At 41.4% G+C, this 15,734-nt stretch overlaps 1 protein-coding gene across 1 annotated transcript; it reads right to left on the bottom strand.

The window, feature by feature from the left end:
• Positions 1-13,838: 13,838 nt before the first annotated feature.
• On the bottom strand, positions 13,839-15,270 carry LOC149171641 (uncharacterized). Its single transcript, XM_089427542.1, has one exon. The coding sequence runs from the start codon at positions 14,998-15,000 to the stop codon at positions 14,311-14,313; it is 690 nt and encodes a 229-aa protein (XP_089283668.1). The 5' UTR covers positions 15,001-15,270; the 3' UTR covers positions 13,839-14,310.
• Between the last annotated feature and the right edge of the window lie 464 nt (positions 15,271-15,734).

The raw sequence follows: 15,734 nt of genomic DNA, 5'->3' as shown, positions 1-15,734 counted from the left end.
GCCTCACCATCAAGAGGTCGACTCACTAGCTTCACCGCATCCAAAAGAGGAGCAAGTCGCAAGCGACCAAGGAGACACTGAGATCCTTGGAGATCAACTGGAAGGAGAGATGCACAACATCTCATTCGACGAGTCCCAACATAGATTTGTGCAATCTCACAGAGTGTCGACTCCGGAGGATCATACATTTCCTCCACAGTTTGAGGAATGAGTGATTGTGTTTGACGTGAGCAAACATCCAACAGCATTGGCCGAGGCTACTAGAGAATATGCTGAAGCCACTAGCTTGAGTGTTGACTTCCTGATAGCTGAGAATGAGCAAATGGATAAGGAGCTATAGACAGCCAAGCAGGGAGGAGAATTGGTTATAGAATATGCCCGAGCATAATTGAAGAAGGCAATATTGGATGAATTATTGTCCCTTGACACAGTCATGCGAGCATTGTATTCCAAGTTTGGTACTGTGCATAAGGCAGTCGTCCATCTCAACAGTTGGTAGCAGCGATGTGCTAGGAGAGCACGTATCTTGTCGAACATGCATGCTGCTATTGATTACATGCAAACATGGACAATGAGATACAAGGGAGCCCCATTACATTTGCCTAAGATGATGAAGCCTAGAGCGGTCGAGCTGAAGGCATGCATTGAGAGTCAGATCCGGAACTATGAAGATCTCTTACAGCTCATCACTAGTCTACAAGCTTTCCATGCACGTGTATTCAAGAGTATGGATATTATTGTGTGCACACAGGCGATCCCATCTATTGGGACACTCACCCAAGCGAATACAAAGGCATAGGTCTGACTAGAGCTTGACTCGTGCTTTGATGAGTCGATGCACATAGCCACCAGCCTAGACTTGTCATTCAGTGTAGACACCATGCACAAGTACGTCGCTGGTCTGGCCGCACTTAAGACAATGATGCAAATTCTATCAGACGAGTTGGACAGAGGAGCCCAAGAAATTTACCTAAATGCTATGGAGGCAATATTTCACTTCCAGAAAGATGTCACCTTAGAGTACACAGACACCATCGCAGACTATCGGGCTTGGCACTAGTTCACTACTATCCACCACCATGAGGATGTCGAAGAGTTGGTCTTCCAACAATTGTCTGATTCATAGTGATGCCTTGCATGGCTTTCTCAAGCCATTTTGTCTCACATGGGTACATGTGCATTGTAATGTAACGTCTTCTCAAGTGCAAATTCAAGTGTCAATAGTTGGACGTAACATTCATAGAGTAGATGAAGAGTTATGAGGGTAGATGAACTGTCACAAAGGGGAATGTCAAGGGCCACCCCACCCTTTCCTATATATAGTCCCTCATAACTCATTGTATGGGCTTTTGGTCAGCCAAGCTTCCGAGGAGTATCTTAGAGAAAGCTTGGACAGTATTGTAACAAGCCTTGTCTTCTCCACTCCGCAAAGCTAGTATATCTCTTTGGAGGAGTAGGCGACAGTGAATATAACATTCCGCTATCGGAACTAGTGGTTGGACATGGATGTATTATATGACTGGAACTTACACTTCTTAATATAACAAAGCCAACACGTTTCATGCATATGTCGTATTGTATTTCAACTATCTTGTTTACTGTAAATGATATATGTATCTGTCTTCTTACGCATGCATGTGTAGATATTTTTTGTATATGTATGTATGAATATTTCTAAGATGTGTTGTTGGTTTAATCTGTCTGAAATGAATCTTTCATAGGTTTCCAAGGGGCACACTCACCTCACCCTCCGTGTGTTAGAACCGCTCATGCACCTTCCTTGATTTATTGCATATGTCACACCCTTGCTACCAACAAGGACATCGTACTTGCCTCTGTTCGAAACAGTGGTCAAGGAATTACTATACAACCCACTACTGGGACTCCTACACTAAATGGTTTGAGGTCTAATTGGGACTTCTTATTACGGAGATCCCCTGACATGGTGGCAGGTCCAACATCGTCAACATTTCTGGCATTAGAAGGAGGGCCAGATGACAAGTTATGTCCTCTCATCCTGTTTTGAACCTTTTCATATCTTTCATGGAGTCTTGCACTCTCAACCCTCCACGATGTTTTTCGCATGCCGAACCTGTTTGCATCATGAGGGAGTTCTTTTATATCTTGTCTAAATACAAGTGGTGAAGGCGAAGTGGCCTGGCTTGTGATCTTACATTAATTCCTTGCCATGCTTGACGAGGAAGATGGATGTTCTAACGAACAAGCCAGTCCGTTGCTTGCATAAACACTTCACGAATCCCCACATCGGTGGTTGTGCAACCTACCAGCTGATAGCCTACACTCAGTTGAGCACTTATGTGATCTCATTGAAGATACTTTCTATCATTTTGATCTAGAACATCTTGACAAAAAACTATTACAACAATGGAAGGTTCTGCATGAATCACCTATGGATTGTTTCCAATGCTTCCGTGATTTATAGTTTCAAGCTCCAAAAATCCGTATGAAATTTCCTTATCTTTGGAATAGATTCTAGTACTGTCTTAACAAATCAGTCAATCCCAAGAAGAAGCTTGAGTCCAAGCCTCACTCAACATACTTCAGTGATGTAGTTGCGCAATCATAGACAGATACGGTCAGTATCACAAGTGACTATCCACCATCCTCTCATGAAACAGCTCCACCAAAACAGAGTGATGTGGAGACCAGGCACACACATCTGTTCATCTGGCACATCCTCCGAACATCACTTCGCTTAATTTTCATGCAGATTTGGTTGCCAGTCCATCGATTTGTCATATGCATTTTGTACCACAACCTCCATCTTCGTACACAGATGATCCTCCGAATGATATTGTCTTGTGTTCTTCCATTCCAAACTCTACACTTGTTGTGAATGAGGATCAGGGCATCGTCGAAGTTGGTGTTACATAACCAACATGCATTGTCATTCATAAAGAGTATGACTGGGAGCTTGAGCATCAACACTTGATGAAGGATGAATCCCTCCTGTCTGAGCCTCCTCCATTCTTTCGTGGCATCTTTGGTGAAACTTACATCGATTATTTCCCATATGTATCTTCATCTACAGATACACCCATTGTTGATCACTCATTGGACACATAGGATGTCAGTCCATCATTCGAAAATGGAGAGGAGAAATTATTAATTGAAAATCCACTTGACCTTTCATCTACCTTTTCTGGAAACACAGAGGATGAATTTGTCTTCTTTTCATCTACCCCTCTATTTGATTTATCAAATCATGAGGATGTCGATGAAATTGTTGATCTTTATGATCGTAGCTATCGTGATCCATTTACTCGTGTATTCGATCATGATGATGATTCTATCACAATTGATTTTCAAAGCCACCTATCTATGATGATCTATCCGACGATGAAGTTGAAACACCCCAGACTGTTTAGGCACTTTAGCCCGAGCTGATGGTTATGTCATGCCCTCGTTGTCCTAAGGTTGGTTTCGCTTCTGATCAGGAAATTGTTCAATCACCTGAGGTTCCTCATCACTCATCTGTATGCATTAAAGAGTAATCTCATGCTTCCTCCACTAGAACTTCACGATCCCATCGCTCATGCATTGGAGGAATCTTACACTGCAAGCACACATGTATGACACAAGTTGTCTTTGTTTCTTTCGTTTGCTTGCATGTCACAGTCAAGAGTATGCGTCTACTTCACAGCTTGATGTAGTGTCGCACAACACCATGAAAATTCCACAGACTGCATGTGATGTACTTGCACTCACTTATGCCCTATGGACACATTTAAACATAAGGTGTGTTTGTCTTCATTGTTATATCTTTCTTGTTTGCTGGTTCACACAACCGAGTTGCTCACGAACCAAGCCTTCACCAACATGGGTCAACCAATGCGCCGATGGCTACATTGGAAATATCACTTCACATGATTAGACCCATACATTGTTAGCATAGGAGTAGGAGTAGTGTTTGATTTCGGTTGTTTGCTTGCATGCCTGTTTGCTTTCTTGCTTTGCATGTTTGTTTGTTTTCTTGCTTGTTTTCTTAATCACTTTGTTTTCGCATTTATTTATGGTCCTGCTTTGCTTTGTTGTTTGTTTGTTTGTTTCTGTTGGTAGGTTAGTTTCACTTGAAATCATGTGTGACTCTTGAAACAAGCTAGATAAAGTACAAGAGGTCTTGTGCAGCTATCACTACTTGGTTATCTATCATCATGCCTCTGTGTGAAGAACTTGTTTCTTTTGGTCCATGATACGTCGATGGAAAATATGTATTGTTCAAAGTGAACCTTGGTGAAAGCACAACGCTTGCGCGCTAACTAGTGTCACCTAGTCCACTCGGTTGTTTTTGGGTTAACCCTTGTCAGCTCAGTAAAGTAGAGTAAGGTGAGGGGGAAAATATTAATAGGCACATTAGAGGTATATAATAGACTACTTCTCTAAAGGAACAACCTCTTCTACTCTCAATAAGTCAGGATCCATCTTCCGCCTCTGAAATGAATAATTTATATGCATAGTTATGAAAAATGAAAAATGAATAAGGCGAAAAAAGAGAAAGGCTTTTTGCATAGAGGTGATGCAAGTAACTCTGCCGGGGTACTGACCAGGCTCTCTCAAAGTAGAGAGATGCTTCTGTTCCTGCGTGACTACGCCGGGGTATTTTCCAGACCTGCTCACAACGAAGCAACACCAAAGATGAAACTAAGACTTTGACGACTATACTGCTTGTGCACCCATATACCCCTCAATCCCAATCGAAACAACTGTGTTTCCTTGGCTTGGAATGTGTGTCAATTGACCAAGAGCTTGGCAGATGCTACATCTTACACTTAAGCAAGTGTGAAAGCCAAGACGAATTGAGAACTAAACAATACTTCCGGAGATGTTAGACTTGCTTTTCATGAACAAGATCCTTTCAAGGAGCTAGATTCTACCAGTGTGTCACCAACTGTTGTGGCAGCTACAACCACCCTCCAAAATTTTTCCCTAGCTTCATTTTGGAGCCTCCCTACCAACCTTCCTCGACATCTTGTCTTGCCTTGTCAAGTACACAAGCTTCAGTAATGTTCTTGCAGACTGCCAACATGTGCATAAGATCTTCTTGCACCCCACTCACAGGTTGTTTCTCCGGACTTGGTCTAGCTGTAGGCTAAACAACTCCCTTAAGAAATTGTGCAATTATGGAGGGGAACCAGCCTTCCCTCCAGAAATTGCGCAATTCTTTCTGGCAACCTACTGGGCCCTAGAATTGCGCAAATCTGCCTGTCACCCTTCACTGAAAAATTGCGCAATTCGTCCCAGTAGGACTGCTCAGCCAAGGAATTGTACAATTTTGGGCAGTAGTTAGTTGCTTAGCCTAGAGATTGTGCAGTCCTTCTGGGCAGTCAATCTAGATCCCTCCCATAAATGCCCAAATTTTCCCCTTAATTGAGCAAGCTGTTGCATGTGCCATTGAGTTGACCGGTTCCACCCAGGACCGAGAAAACTTGACTTGCATGCATGGCCTGCTTTTTCCTGGAATATAAAAAATAAACATGCAAAAAGAATCCCTAGATTTTAGGGATCTATTTTTAGCACCTGGAGGTTACATGAAAAGATCGTTTTAGAATCTTTCCTCCAAGTGACGCTTTTTCCTAGATTTGTGGCATGCACGTCATGAGCCTCAAACTTATTTATTCAACACTTGAGAGCTCATTTCTTCACATCGATCTTGGAGTTCTGACATCCCACAACACATCCAAGAGTCTTCGACACATCCAGCTTATCTATTCACGGGCAAGTCCTCTTAACTTGTCTTTTGCATCATTTCTGTCGCTTTTTGTGTTTTGGCTTGTGTGAGTGTTTTTTTTTTGAATGCCTGCTGTCGTTTACATGCATACTATCTTGTAATAGCATTGTTTCATCTTTCGTTAGCATCTCAATTCTATCACATGCATGAAACTGTTTTGCACGAATAATCACCGATTCGGCGACTCACCTCACCCACATGCATGTTGTTCCATTTTTTGAATATTTCATTCAATTTTTGCATGCACAATCATTCACTCCTCTTACACTTAGTATCACCTTGCATTCACATTCACATTTTCTTTCAGTTGCCCGTCGGCGGGTTTGGGCAACCTTGGCCCAAACTTTGCCTCACCAAGACAACATTGCACAATCTTGAGAGGGAAGGCTCTGTCTTCCTCTTAGAAAATGTGAATTTCTGCCTAGTGACTATCCTCCAATATTGCATTGTGCAATTTTGTGGGACAATGACTGGTGGCCCATAAAATTGTGTAATGCAGTCACTGGGCCTGCAACCATTGCCAACTAAAATTGCACATTATGTAATTCAAGTAGCTAGCAGGCCAACCTGGATTGCACATTTCGTAATTCCAGCAACCAGCCAGCCTCCTAGACAACCCAAACTGCCTTTTGTGTAGTTATGGAAGCCAGTCTCCTAGCCTCCTAAGAAAAAATGTGCAATCCTTGCCAGTCAATCCCTAAGTATGTTACATGTCGTTCCTAAGTTGGCTTTGATGTTAGCCGACAGATTTCTTTCCATGCATGTCGCTATGTCCCCAGATCTAGCGAGTGTTCATCTGCCTCTTATTAGTTCAGGATCAGTGGCCTCCAAGAGAGCGAGATCAAAGGACACTGACATAAGTGCAACTAGAGCAACAATTGAGTGAGTGTCTACAAGTCTGTTGATCTATGAAGACACCAAGCTGATTGTAGACAAGGAAATCAAGATGAAATGGCAAGATGTCAATGATGCATTTGCAGGCACATTTGGGGAAGACCTCAAATACAACCAAGTCTATGTGAACATCCACAAGTCTAGCTTGTACCTTCAGGGCACAGGATTTTGATGACATGTATCAGATGTCGAGGTTGGTGATCACCATGGAGACACCATTCAACTTACCCAGCAATAATGCCAATTCCAGAGATATATCGAAGAACTGGGTGAAGTATCCGGCTAAATTCAGGATAACACCCAACCAGGTCTACACGACGAAGATACTGCAGAAGGCATATCAATACTTGGTCATCATTGAATGTTGTCTATATGGCCAAGAATGCAATTGGTCCGACATGTTCGCTCATCAACTAAAGGAATACGTAACAAGGGCCCGACAACTGCCCAAAGGCATGTAAGTACAAATATATCTGTCCACTTACATCTTGGATGCAATCTGTGCCCGTCAGGAGTTCCTGGGCTTGAAGTGGGCACATACACTAGTGGAGACCTCTGTGAACACTTATTGTAAGACGTTGTCTGAATGCATATTAAGAGTAGTTATCACACAGTTGTCCCCTCATTTTGTCACCTCGGTTTACAAGATGATATTCGAACATGATCCACCCTACATGTTGAAGGCAGCAATGGAGGCATTGATTGACATTGCTGATTGGTATGCCTCACCATCTGACACCTTCATACGAATGTACAGCGCAGAGAAGCCTTTGCATGTTCTACCAAAGTTTTCCTTGGACAAACTCGTCATGCAGGAAGTAGCATATCACATCTCGGTAGGGTTATCAGCTAGGCTGCACCGGAAGAAGAAGGCACCTTGGCCCACTCTTCTGTTGCGGATTAGGTTTTATGAGATACAGACTCTCAAGCATGTGGTTGTCAAATTCGACACCCGAAGTTACAATCTGTATGACCCACATTATCTTGTGAAAGACCACTACATGAGAGTATAGTTTAACTGGATCCACGGGGCATGTCATTGGGTGGAGGAAGACCCACGAAGATATTGTTATAGCTTCTCCAGACCCAATGAACCGGTCGGCCTAATTGTGGAATAGGTAGTGAAGCAGCATCCTAGAGAGCACCAAAAGTAGCAGCAGTAGAGGAAAACATACTAGTGCGCGACAAGGGCAAGAGGAATATTGTCGACAAAATGGAGGAAGAGAAAAGTTGCAAGTTCTTAGAAGACCCACTTGTGCATAAAGCATCTTTGGAAATAGAGGAAAAGAGGTAACAACATGATGAGAAATGCACAAGGCAGAGAGAGAAATGGAGAATGGATGAAACAAAGAAGGAGTTGCATGAGTTGAAGGAGAAACTCTAGAAGGAATGAGAGCTACGCAGACAGGAGAAGGAAGTGCAATAGGAACATGTATAGTAGGGGGTGAAACTTGTATAGATAGATGAGACTTCTCCGATACATCTAGTAGACTCATTAGAATAGTTGGCATCAAGTAAACATGGTGAACCATCATAGGAGCAAGACTTAGCTTAGGAGATAGAGCAAGCACTTGAATAGATGGATACAGATATGGAGCAACAAGAGTTAGAGAAATATATCAATTTCATGCCTCACCATCAAGAGGTCGACCCACCAGCTTCACCATATCCAGAAGAGGAATGAGTCCTAAGTGACCAAGGAGACACTGAGATCCTTGGAGATTAGTCGAAAGGAGAGATGCACAACATCTCATTCGGTGAGTCTCAACATAGAGTTGTACAATCTGGCAGAGTGTCGACTTCAAAGGATCATACATCTCTTGTGCAGTTTGAGGAACGAGTTATCGTGTCTAATGTGCACAAAAATCTAGCAGCATTGGCTGAGGCTACCAGAGCATATGACGAAGCCACTAGTTCGAGTGTTCGCTTTTTGATAGATGAGAACGAGTGAATGGCTAAGGAGCTACAAATGACCAAGCAGGGAGGAAAATTGGTTACAACATCCACCTGAGCAGAATTGAAGAAGGAAATACTGAATGAAGTATTGTCCCTTGACACAGTCATGCCGACGTTGTATTCCAAGTTTGGTATCGTGCATAAGGCAGTCGTCCATCTCAACAGTTGGCAGCAGCGATGTGCTAGGAGAGCACGTATCTTGTCGAACAGGCATGTTGTTGATTACATGCAAACATTGGAGATGAGATACAAGGGAGCCCCGTTACACTTGCCTAAGATGATGAAGCCCAGAGCGGCCGAGTTGAAGGCATGAATCTAGAGTCAGATGCAGAACTATGAAGATCTCCCACAACTCATCACTAGTCTATAGGATTCCCATGTACTTGAATGCAAGAGTATGGATGTTATTGTGTGCACACATGCGATCCTATCTATTGGTAAACTCACCCAGGCGAAGTCAAAGGCACGGGTCCGACTTGAGCTTGACTTGTACTTTGACAAGTTGATGTGCATAGCCACTAGCCCAAACTTGTCAATCAGTGCAGACACCATGCACAAGTATGTTGTTGGTTCAACCACACTCAAGAGAATTATTTGCATGTTATTAGACGAGTTGGACAGAGGAGCCTGAGTAGTGTGTCTAGATGCTATAGAGGCAAGAGTTTGTTTCCAGAAATATGTCACCATAGAGTACACAGACACCATCGCAGAGTACTGAGCTTGGCATCAGTTCGCTACTATCGACCACCGTGAGGATGTCGAAGAGCTAGTCTTCCAACAGCTGTCTGAGTCATAGTGATGTCTTGCATGGCTTGTTCAAGCCATTTTGTCTCACATGGGTACATGCGCATTGTAATGGAACATCTTGTCAAGTGTATGTTCAAGTGTCGATAGTTGGATGTAACAGTCATAGAGTAGATGAAGAGTCAAGAGGGTAGATGAATTGTCACAAAGGGGAATGTCAAGGGCCACCCCACCCTTTTCTATATATAGACCCTCATAACTCATTGTATGGGATTTTGGTTAGCCAAGCTTCTGATAGGAGTATCTTAGAGAAATATTGGACAAATTGTAACGAGCCTTGGCTTCTCCACTGCGCAGAGCTAGTATATCTCTTTGGAGGAGCAGGCAGCAGTGACTGTAACGTTTTGTTGTCCGAACTAGTGGTTGGACATGGATGTATTGTATGACTGGAACTTACACTTCTTAATATAGCAGAGCCAATATGTTTCATGCATATGTCGTATTGTATTTTAGCTATCCTGTTTACTCTAAATGATATATGTATCTATTTTCTTACGCATGCATGTGTAGCTATTTTCTGTATATGTATGTATGAATCTTTCTTAAATGTTCTGTTGGTTTAACCATCACTTTGGATTGCTAGCTTACTTGTCTTCCATGTTGTGATGCATCTTTGCTTGTGTGTTTCCTTCTTAACTGTGTGCTTTCATAGGTTTCCAAGGGGCGCACTCACCTCACCCGCCATGTGTTAGAACTGTTCACGCACCTTCCTTGACTTACTGCATATGTCACACCCTTGCTACCAACAGGGACATCTTACTTGCCTCTATGTGAAACCACGGTCAAGGCATTACTGTTCGACCCACTGTTGGGACTCCTACATCAAACGGTCTGAGGTCTAATTGGGACTTCTTACCGGGGAGATCCCCTGACATGTTGGTGGGTCCAGCACCATCAACAAGTGGTCAGGTGAGTTCTTTTACAGTTGCATGTTCTGCTGATTATTGGTTATGGCACTTTCGATTTGGACACTTACACTTTTCTGGTTTAAGATGGTTGCAGCAGAAATAGATGGTCAGAGGATTACCTCCCATCAAAGAACCTGCTTGTACTTGTGAGTGTTGCATCTTGGGAAAGCTACACCATGAAAGTTTTCCAAAGGGAGTTACATACAGATCAAAGCAACCTCTTGAGCTAGTGCATACAGACTTGTGTGGACCTATGAGGACACAATCGATTGGTGGAAGTTGTTACTTCCTCACCTTCATTGATGACTACAATAGAAAGGCTTGGGTTTATTTCTTGAAGCAGAAGTCTGAAACTTTTGTAAAGTTCAAAGAATTCAAAGCCTTAGTAGAGAACCAAAGTCATCGATAAATCAAGGTATTCAGGTCAGAATGTGGTGGATAATATGATTCAAAGGCATTCCATGATTACTGCAAACAACATGGAATCAGAAGACAATTTACAGGTACACACCGCAACATAATGGTGTAGCAAAGAGAAACAACAGGACAATTATGAACATGGTAAGAAGCATGTTGAGAGGCAGAAACTTGTCTAATGAGTATTGGGAAAACGCAATTGCATGTGCTATTTATGTGATCAACAAATCTCCTACAAAGAGTGTGATGAACAGGATATCAGAACAAGCATGGTCAGGTATGTCTTGCAACGTATCTCATCTCAGAGTATTTGGATGTGTAACTTATGCACATGTGTCTAAGGAGCAAAGTGGAAAATTGGATGATAAAAATGAAAAATCCATATTCACTGGTTATAGTAAACAATCAAAAGCTTACAAACTGTATAACCCTATCACAAAGAAGACCATAATTAGCAGAGATGGTGTGTTCAAGGAACAAGAGTCGTGGAATGGAACTGTAGACAAAACAGTTGATGCACAAGTGCCACTAATGGAAGAAGATGATTTAATAGAAAAGGAGCATCAAGAATCATAGGTGAGGACACCAAACAGAGACACACCAACAAGGAATCCAAGATTTTCAGAGCAGCATGGATCTTTAAGCAAATCAACAAATGAAGATTCTCCTGGCAATCAATCAAGTGATGAATCAAGCAATGGAAAGAGAAAGATTAGAAGTTTGAAAGATATTTATGATGATTCGGATGTTAGTTCAAATTTTACATTCTTGTCTTTCCAACCTTCTTCGTTTGAAGAAGCAACCAGAGATGAAAATTGGGTGCAGGCCATGGATGAAGAAATTGAAGCTATTAATAAAAATGATACATGGGATTTGGTTGATTTATCAGAGGACGAAAATCTCATTGGTGTGAAGTGGGTGTACAAGACAAAGTTGAACGAGAAAGGTGAAATTGATAGATTCAATGCTAGACTAGTAGCAAAAGGATTCTCGTAGTAACCAGGAATGGACTTTGGAGAAACGTTTGCTCTGGTAGCTAGATTGGATACCGTAAGAGTAGTTATAGCCACAGTAGCTCAGAACAAGTGGAAAGTGTATCAGATGGATATGAAATTAGCCTTCTTGAATGGAATTCTAGAAGAAGAAATTTATGTGCAGCAACCTCCAGGTTATGAAGTTGAAGGTAACGAAGATAAAATTTACAGTTTGAAGAAAGTGCTCTATGGACTGAAGCAAGTGCCTAGAGCTTGGTATAAAAGAATTGACATCTAAATGATTAAGAATGGATTTTGCAGAAGAAACATTGAGCCTACCTTATACACAAAGGTAAATGAGCATGGACATATTTTGATTGTTTGCTTATATGTTGATGACATGATCTTTACAGGTGATTTTGAGATAGATTAATTTAAAGAAACCATGATGAAATAATTTGAGATGACAAATCTTGGTCTCATGAAATATTTTCTTGGCATAGAAGTTCAGAAATCTAAAAAAGGAATTATTATTTGTCAAAATAAATATGCCAAAGATTTGTTGAAAAGATTCACGATGGAAAATTGCAAACCTGTCCCTACACCAGTTGCATAGGTACAAAGTTAAGCAAGGATGATGATGGATCATATGTCAATCCAACTCTATTCAAAAGATTGGTTGGCAACCTCATGTATCTCACAACTACAAGCCCGGATATCATGCAAGGAGTGAGTTTGGTTTTCAAATTTATGGAGACTCCAAAAGACATGAATTGGAGTGCAGGAAAAAGAATTCTGAGATACATAATAGGAACTAGAGATTGTGGCATAATGTATGCATGCACAAAAAATAAGGATTTGATTGGATAGACAGATAGTGATTTTGCAGGCAGTTTGGATGATAGGAAGAGCACTTTGGGTTTTGTGTTCCACCTTGGTTCAGGTATGATTTCATGGGCATCTAAGAAGCAACCCATTGTGACACTTAGAAGCAAAATATGTAGCAGCAACATGAGCAACATGTCAAGCAGTGTGGTTAAGAAGAGTATTTGATGGACTCAAGCAAAAACAACAAGGATCAATAACAATTTACTATGACAACACTTTAGCGATTACACTATCCAAGAATAGTGTGTTTCATCAAAAGAGCAAGCATATTGATACTAGTTATCACTTTATTAGAGAACTTATGAGCAATGGAGAATTTCACTTGAAGCCTTGTAAATCTAGTGATCAATTGGCTGATATATTTGCTAAGTCATTAGCACAAAATGTGTTTGAGTTTCATAGAAGAAACTTGGGTGTTGTAAGCCTAGCTGAGACATAAACCAGCATACATGTTTGAGTTGTCATGAGTCATGTTTTAGTTTAGAAGTCGTAATTAAGAGGGAGTGTTAAAATAAGATAATTACTCTTGCATGAGGAGTTGGCTAAACATAGAGTCAGTTAAGTGAGTGATTAAGTGTTGAGTCAAGTCGAGTTAAATGATAGACGACTTTTAGTGTGTGGTTGTATGTGGTTGCATGTCAATATATTTTAGGGAAGTCGCTAGTTGGAAAAGGTTAAATATCCTTCACTAGGTTCATTGTAAGCATCATGTTTTGTGTGATCAATAGAAGAGCCACAACTCATATTTTATGTGTGAATTATTTATGGTTTGTCTCCTCCACCTTTGTAACATAGACCAGCGAGAGAAATGGACGAGCTAAAACCAACCAACCGTCTTCCAAAGCAATTTTAGAACCTTCAAAATACTATGTAGTACCACACAATAGAAAATACCTTAGTACAATTTTGGAAATACTATGTAGTACCACACAATAGAAAATACCTTAGTACAATTTTGGTGTTTTCTGTTGCAGATTTTATAATTAAACAAGCAATATGACTAATTTATAACCATCGTTAAGTGTGTTATGAATAAATCAAATGATTTTTTTTAATAAGTTGACAAATTTTTAACCGTCATAAAGTGTTTTAGGAATAAATCAAATGATTTTTTTTTTATAACTTATGTTTATAAATCTTCCCGTATAAATTAAAACGTTTATACAAAGCACTTCAATTAAGAAAATATAAGCTAGAATTGTAAATGGTGCAACCCAAAAACTAAATCAAATTATCATTTATCGTCATTAAATCGAAGTTTAGTGTAAAGAGGATCTGAACTGAATCACTCAGCATAGCAGATACACAACCACGTTGAAATATTGAAACGTGGAGAATGGTCTAAATAATTTAAACTTGTATTTCAGTGGATATTGACAAAGTCGTTGTATCGGATGATGAATATTTGGCACTTGCGGTCGATTGCCTCTGAAAAGTGCTTAATTACTGCGTTGAAACAATGGAAGTTTTTGAACCATTGATACATGGCATAGTGTGATAAACTGATATCTCCCCCGTGAGCGGCGGCGTTGTTGAAATCTCTTCTGCCATCAATATATGATGGAAGCCTGCAACAATTCTGGAAATTCCGCTGTACAGTTTTTCGACTGATTCAAAGAATGAAATCTTCTCCATGTTGAAATGTGAAGAAAATCTATGACGCACCTAGATTTTGGGGCACAAAATTGAAACCTTATACAACCTTAATGCCTTGGGTTGATTACAAGAACCCAGTTGTTTCCAAATTCCATGCCGCAGAAAAATCGCCGTCAAAGGCCATGTCTTGGCTCACAAAATATCTATTCATATAGTATTGCAGCTCGCTCGTTTCACACGCATCTTCATACAGCTCGAACTGTTGATGATTTTCGAAGTCGTCCTCGAAGTGCCAGATTTCACTAATTGATTTAAGAGCCGGACTTTCCAGCAAACCCTCGGACGTTTCCTTGGGAGATTGCCGGATTTCAGCCTTAAAGTCGAGAACAGGGTTCGGCGGAATGCCGAGCTCATCGTCTGACGCGTCCAGAAGATAAACCATCTCAGCCGCCGAGGCAGAAGCAGCTGAGCGTATGGCAAATGTAGACTTTGTTCCGTGCTCGTCCGAAGCTAGGGTTTCCCCTTCTTGGCCACTAGAAATATCGGAAGACACCGAGTTACTCCCAGAGTTTGACGAGGGATTATAAGTGAAACAAGTCATGCCAATCTCTTCCTCCAGGCTTTTCATGACTCCATTTACGACCTCCTCACTGGGAGCATATTCCTCTTCTTCCTGTGATAGTATTTTGTCTAATACCATCACAGAAGAAAACAGGTCTTTCTCTTCCCCGTAGAAGCGTTTGGCCTCCCGGATATGAGTTGAGGCCGGCAGAGCTTCCGGCTCTCGGCCGCGCTTTTTGAGTTCCTGAGACATGAGTAAAAGACGGCCCGGAGATTCGAGCACGGAACGCAAAGGTGGTGCAAAGACTAGAGGAGGATGGTAGTTCGGCTGCAGCGAAGAAATGCTCTTACTGCTATAAAAGCCGATATCGATAACGGAGCGAATACAATATGAGCGGAGATATGGGTATGTATAGCATCAGACGGGAAGCTATATACAAAATCTCTGTACGAGTTGGCAGAAATTGAACAGTCTGGCATGGGAAGGGGCCTTGCAAAATTGGTGAGGGCAGGTATGACTCCTCGGGTTCGCCATTCCCCGTATTTAAAGTTTAAACACTGCTGAAGCCGTGTCTTAATTCGCGGATGTTAAATTTTCAGACAATTAGTGCAAACGTGCGTGTAAGATGCCCATTTGGACCCAACATCTCGGATTTTCAAGGTGTCCAACAGTCCAAGAATACCTTTCGAATATTATTCTCCACCTCACAGCTAGAGGGCCGTAAGAGAGTAAGCCAGAATCACTGACCTACGACTTGGCCTGCGTACCTTTTCGCTGGTAGGTGGATGGAGTGATCCCTTCACAACAGCGCTTCAGCCAGTCATTAGTGACCGGTGATTTGGTTGGGATACCTAACTTCTACTTTTATTTTAGTGACCGGTGATTTGGTTAGGATACCTAACTTCTACTTGTTATAAAATAATGGATGAATTTAGCTTATAATGAAGGTTTACCGCCTATCCTGCATAGGCTTCACATCTTTGACG

Source organism: Pinus tabuliformis, chromosome 4_2 (genome assembly GCF_031772625.1).
Source record: "Pinus tabuliformis cultivar Carrire ecotype Pingquan chromosome 4_2, CPIR1, whole genome shotgun sequence".
Taxonomy (NCBI): Eukaryota; Viridiplantae; Streptophyta; class Pinopsida; order Pinales; family Pinaceae; genus Pinus; species Pinus tabuliformis.
Note: the sequence above shows the minus strand (reverse complement) of the source record. Positions and strands in the feature narration are given on the sequence as shown.

Excerpts from the sequence above, each read along its gene's own strand:
- LOC149171641 (XM_089427542.1), bottom strand. The coding sequence starts at position 15,000 with ATGTCTCAGGAACTCAAAAAGCGCGGCCGAGAGCCGGAAGCTCTGCCG.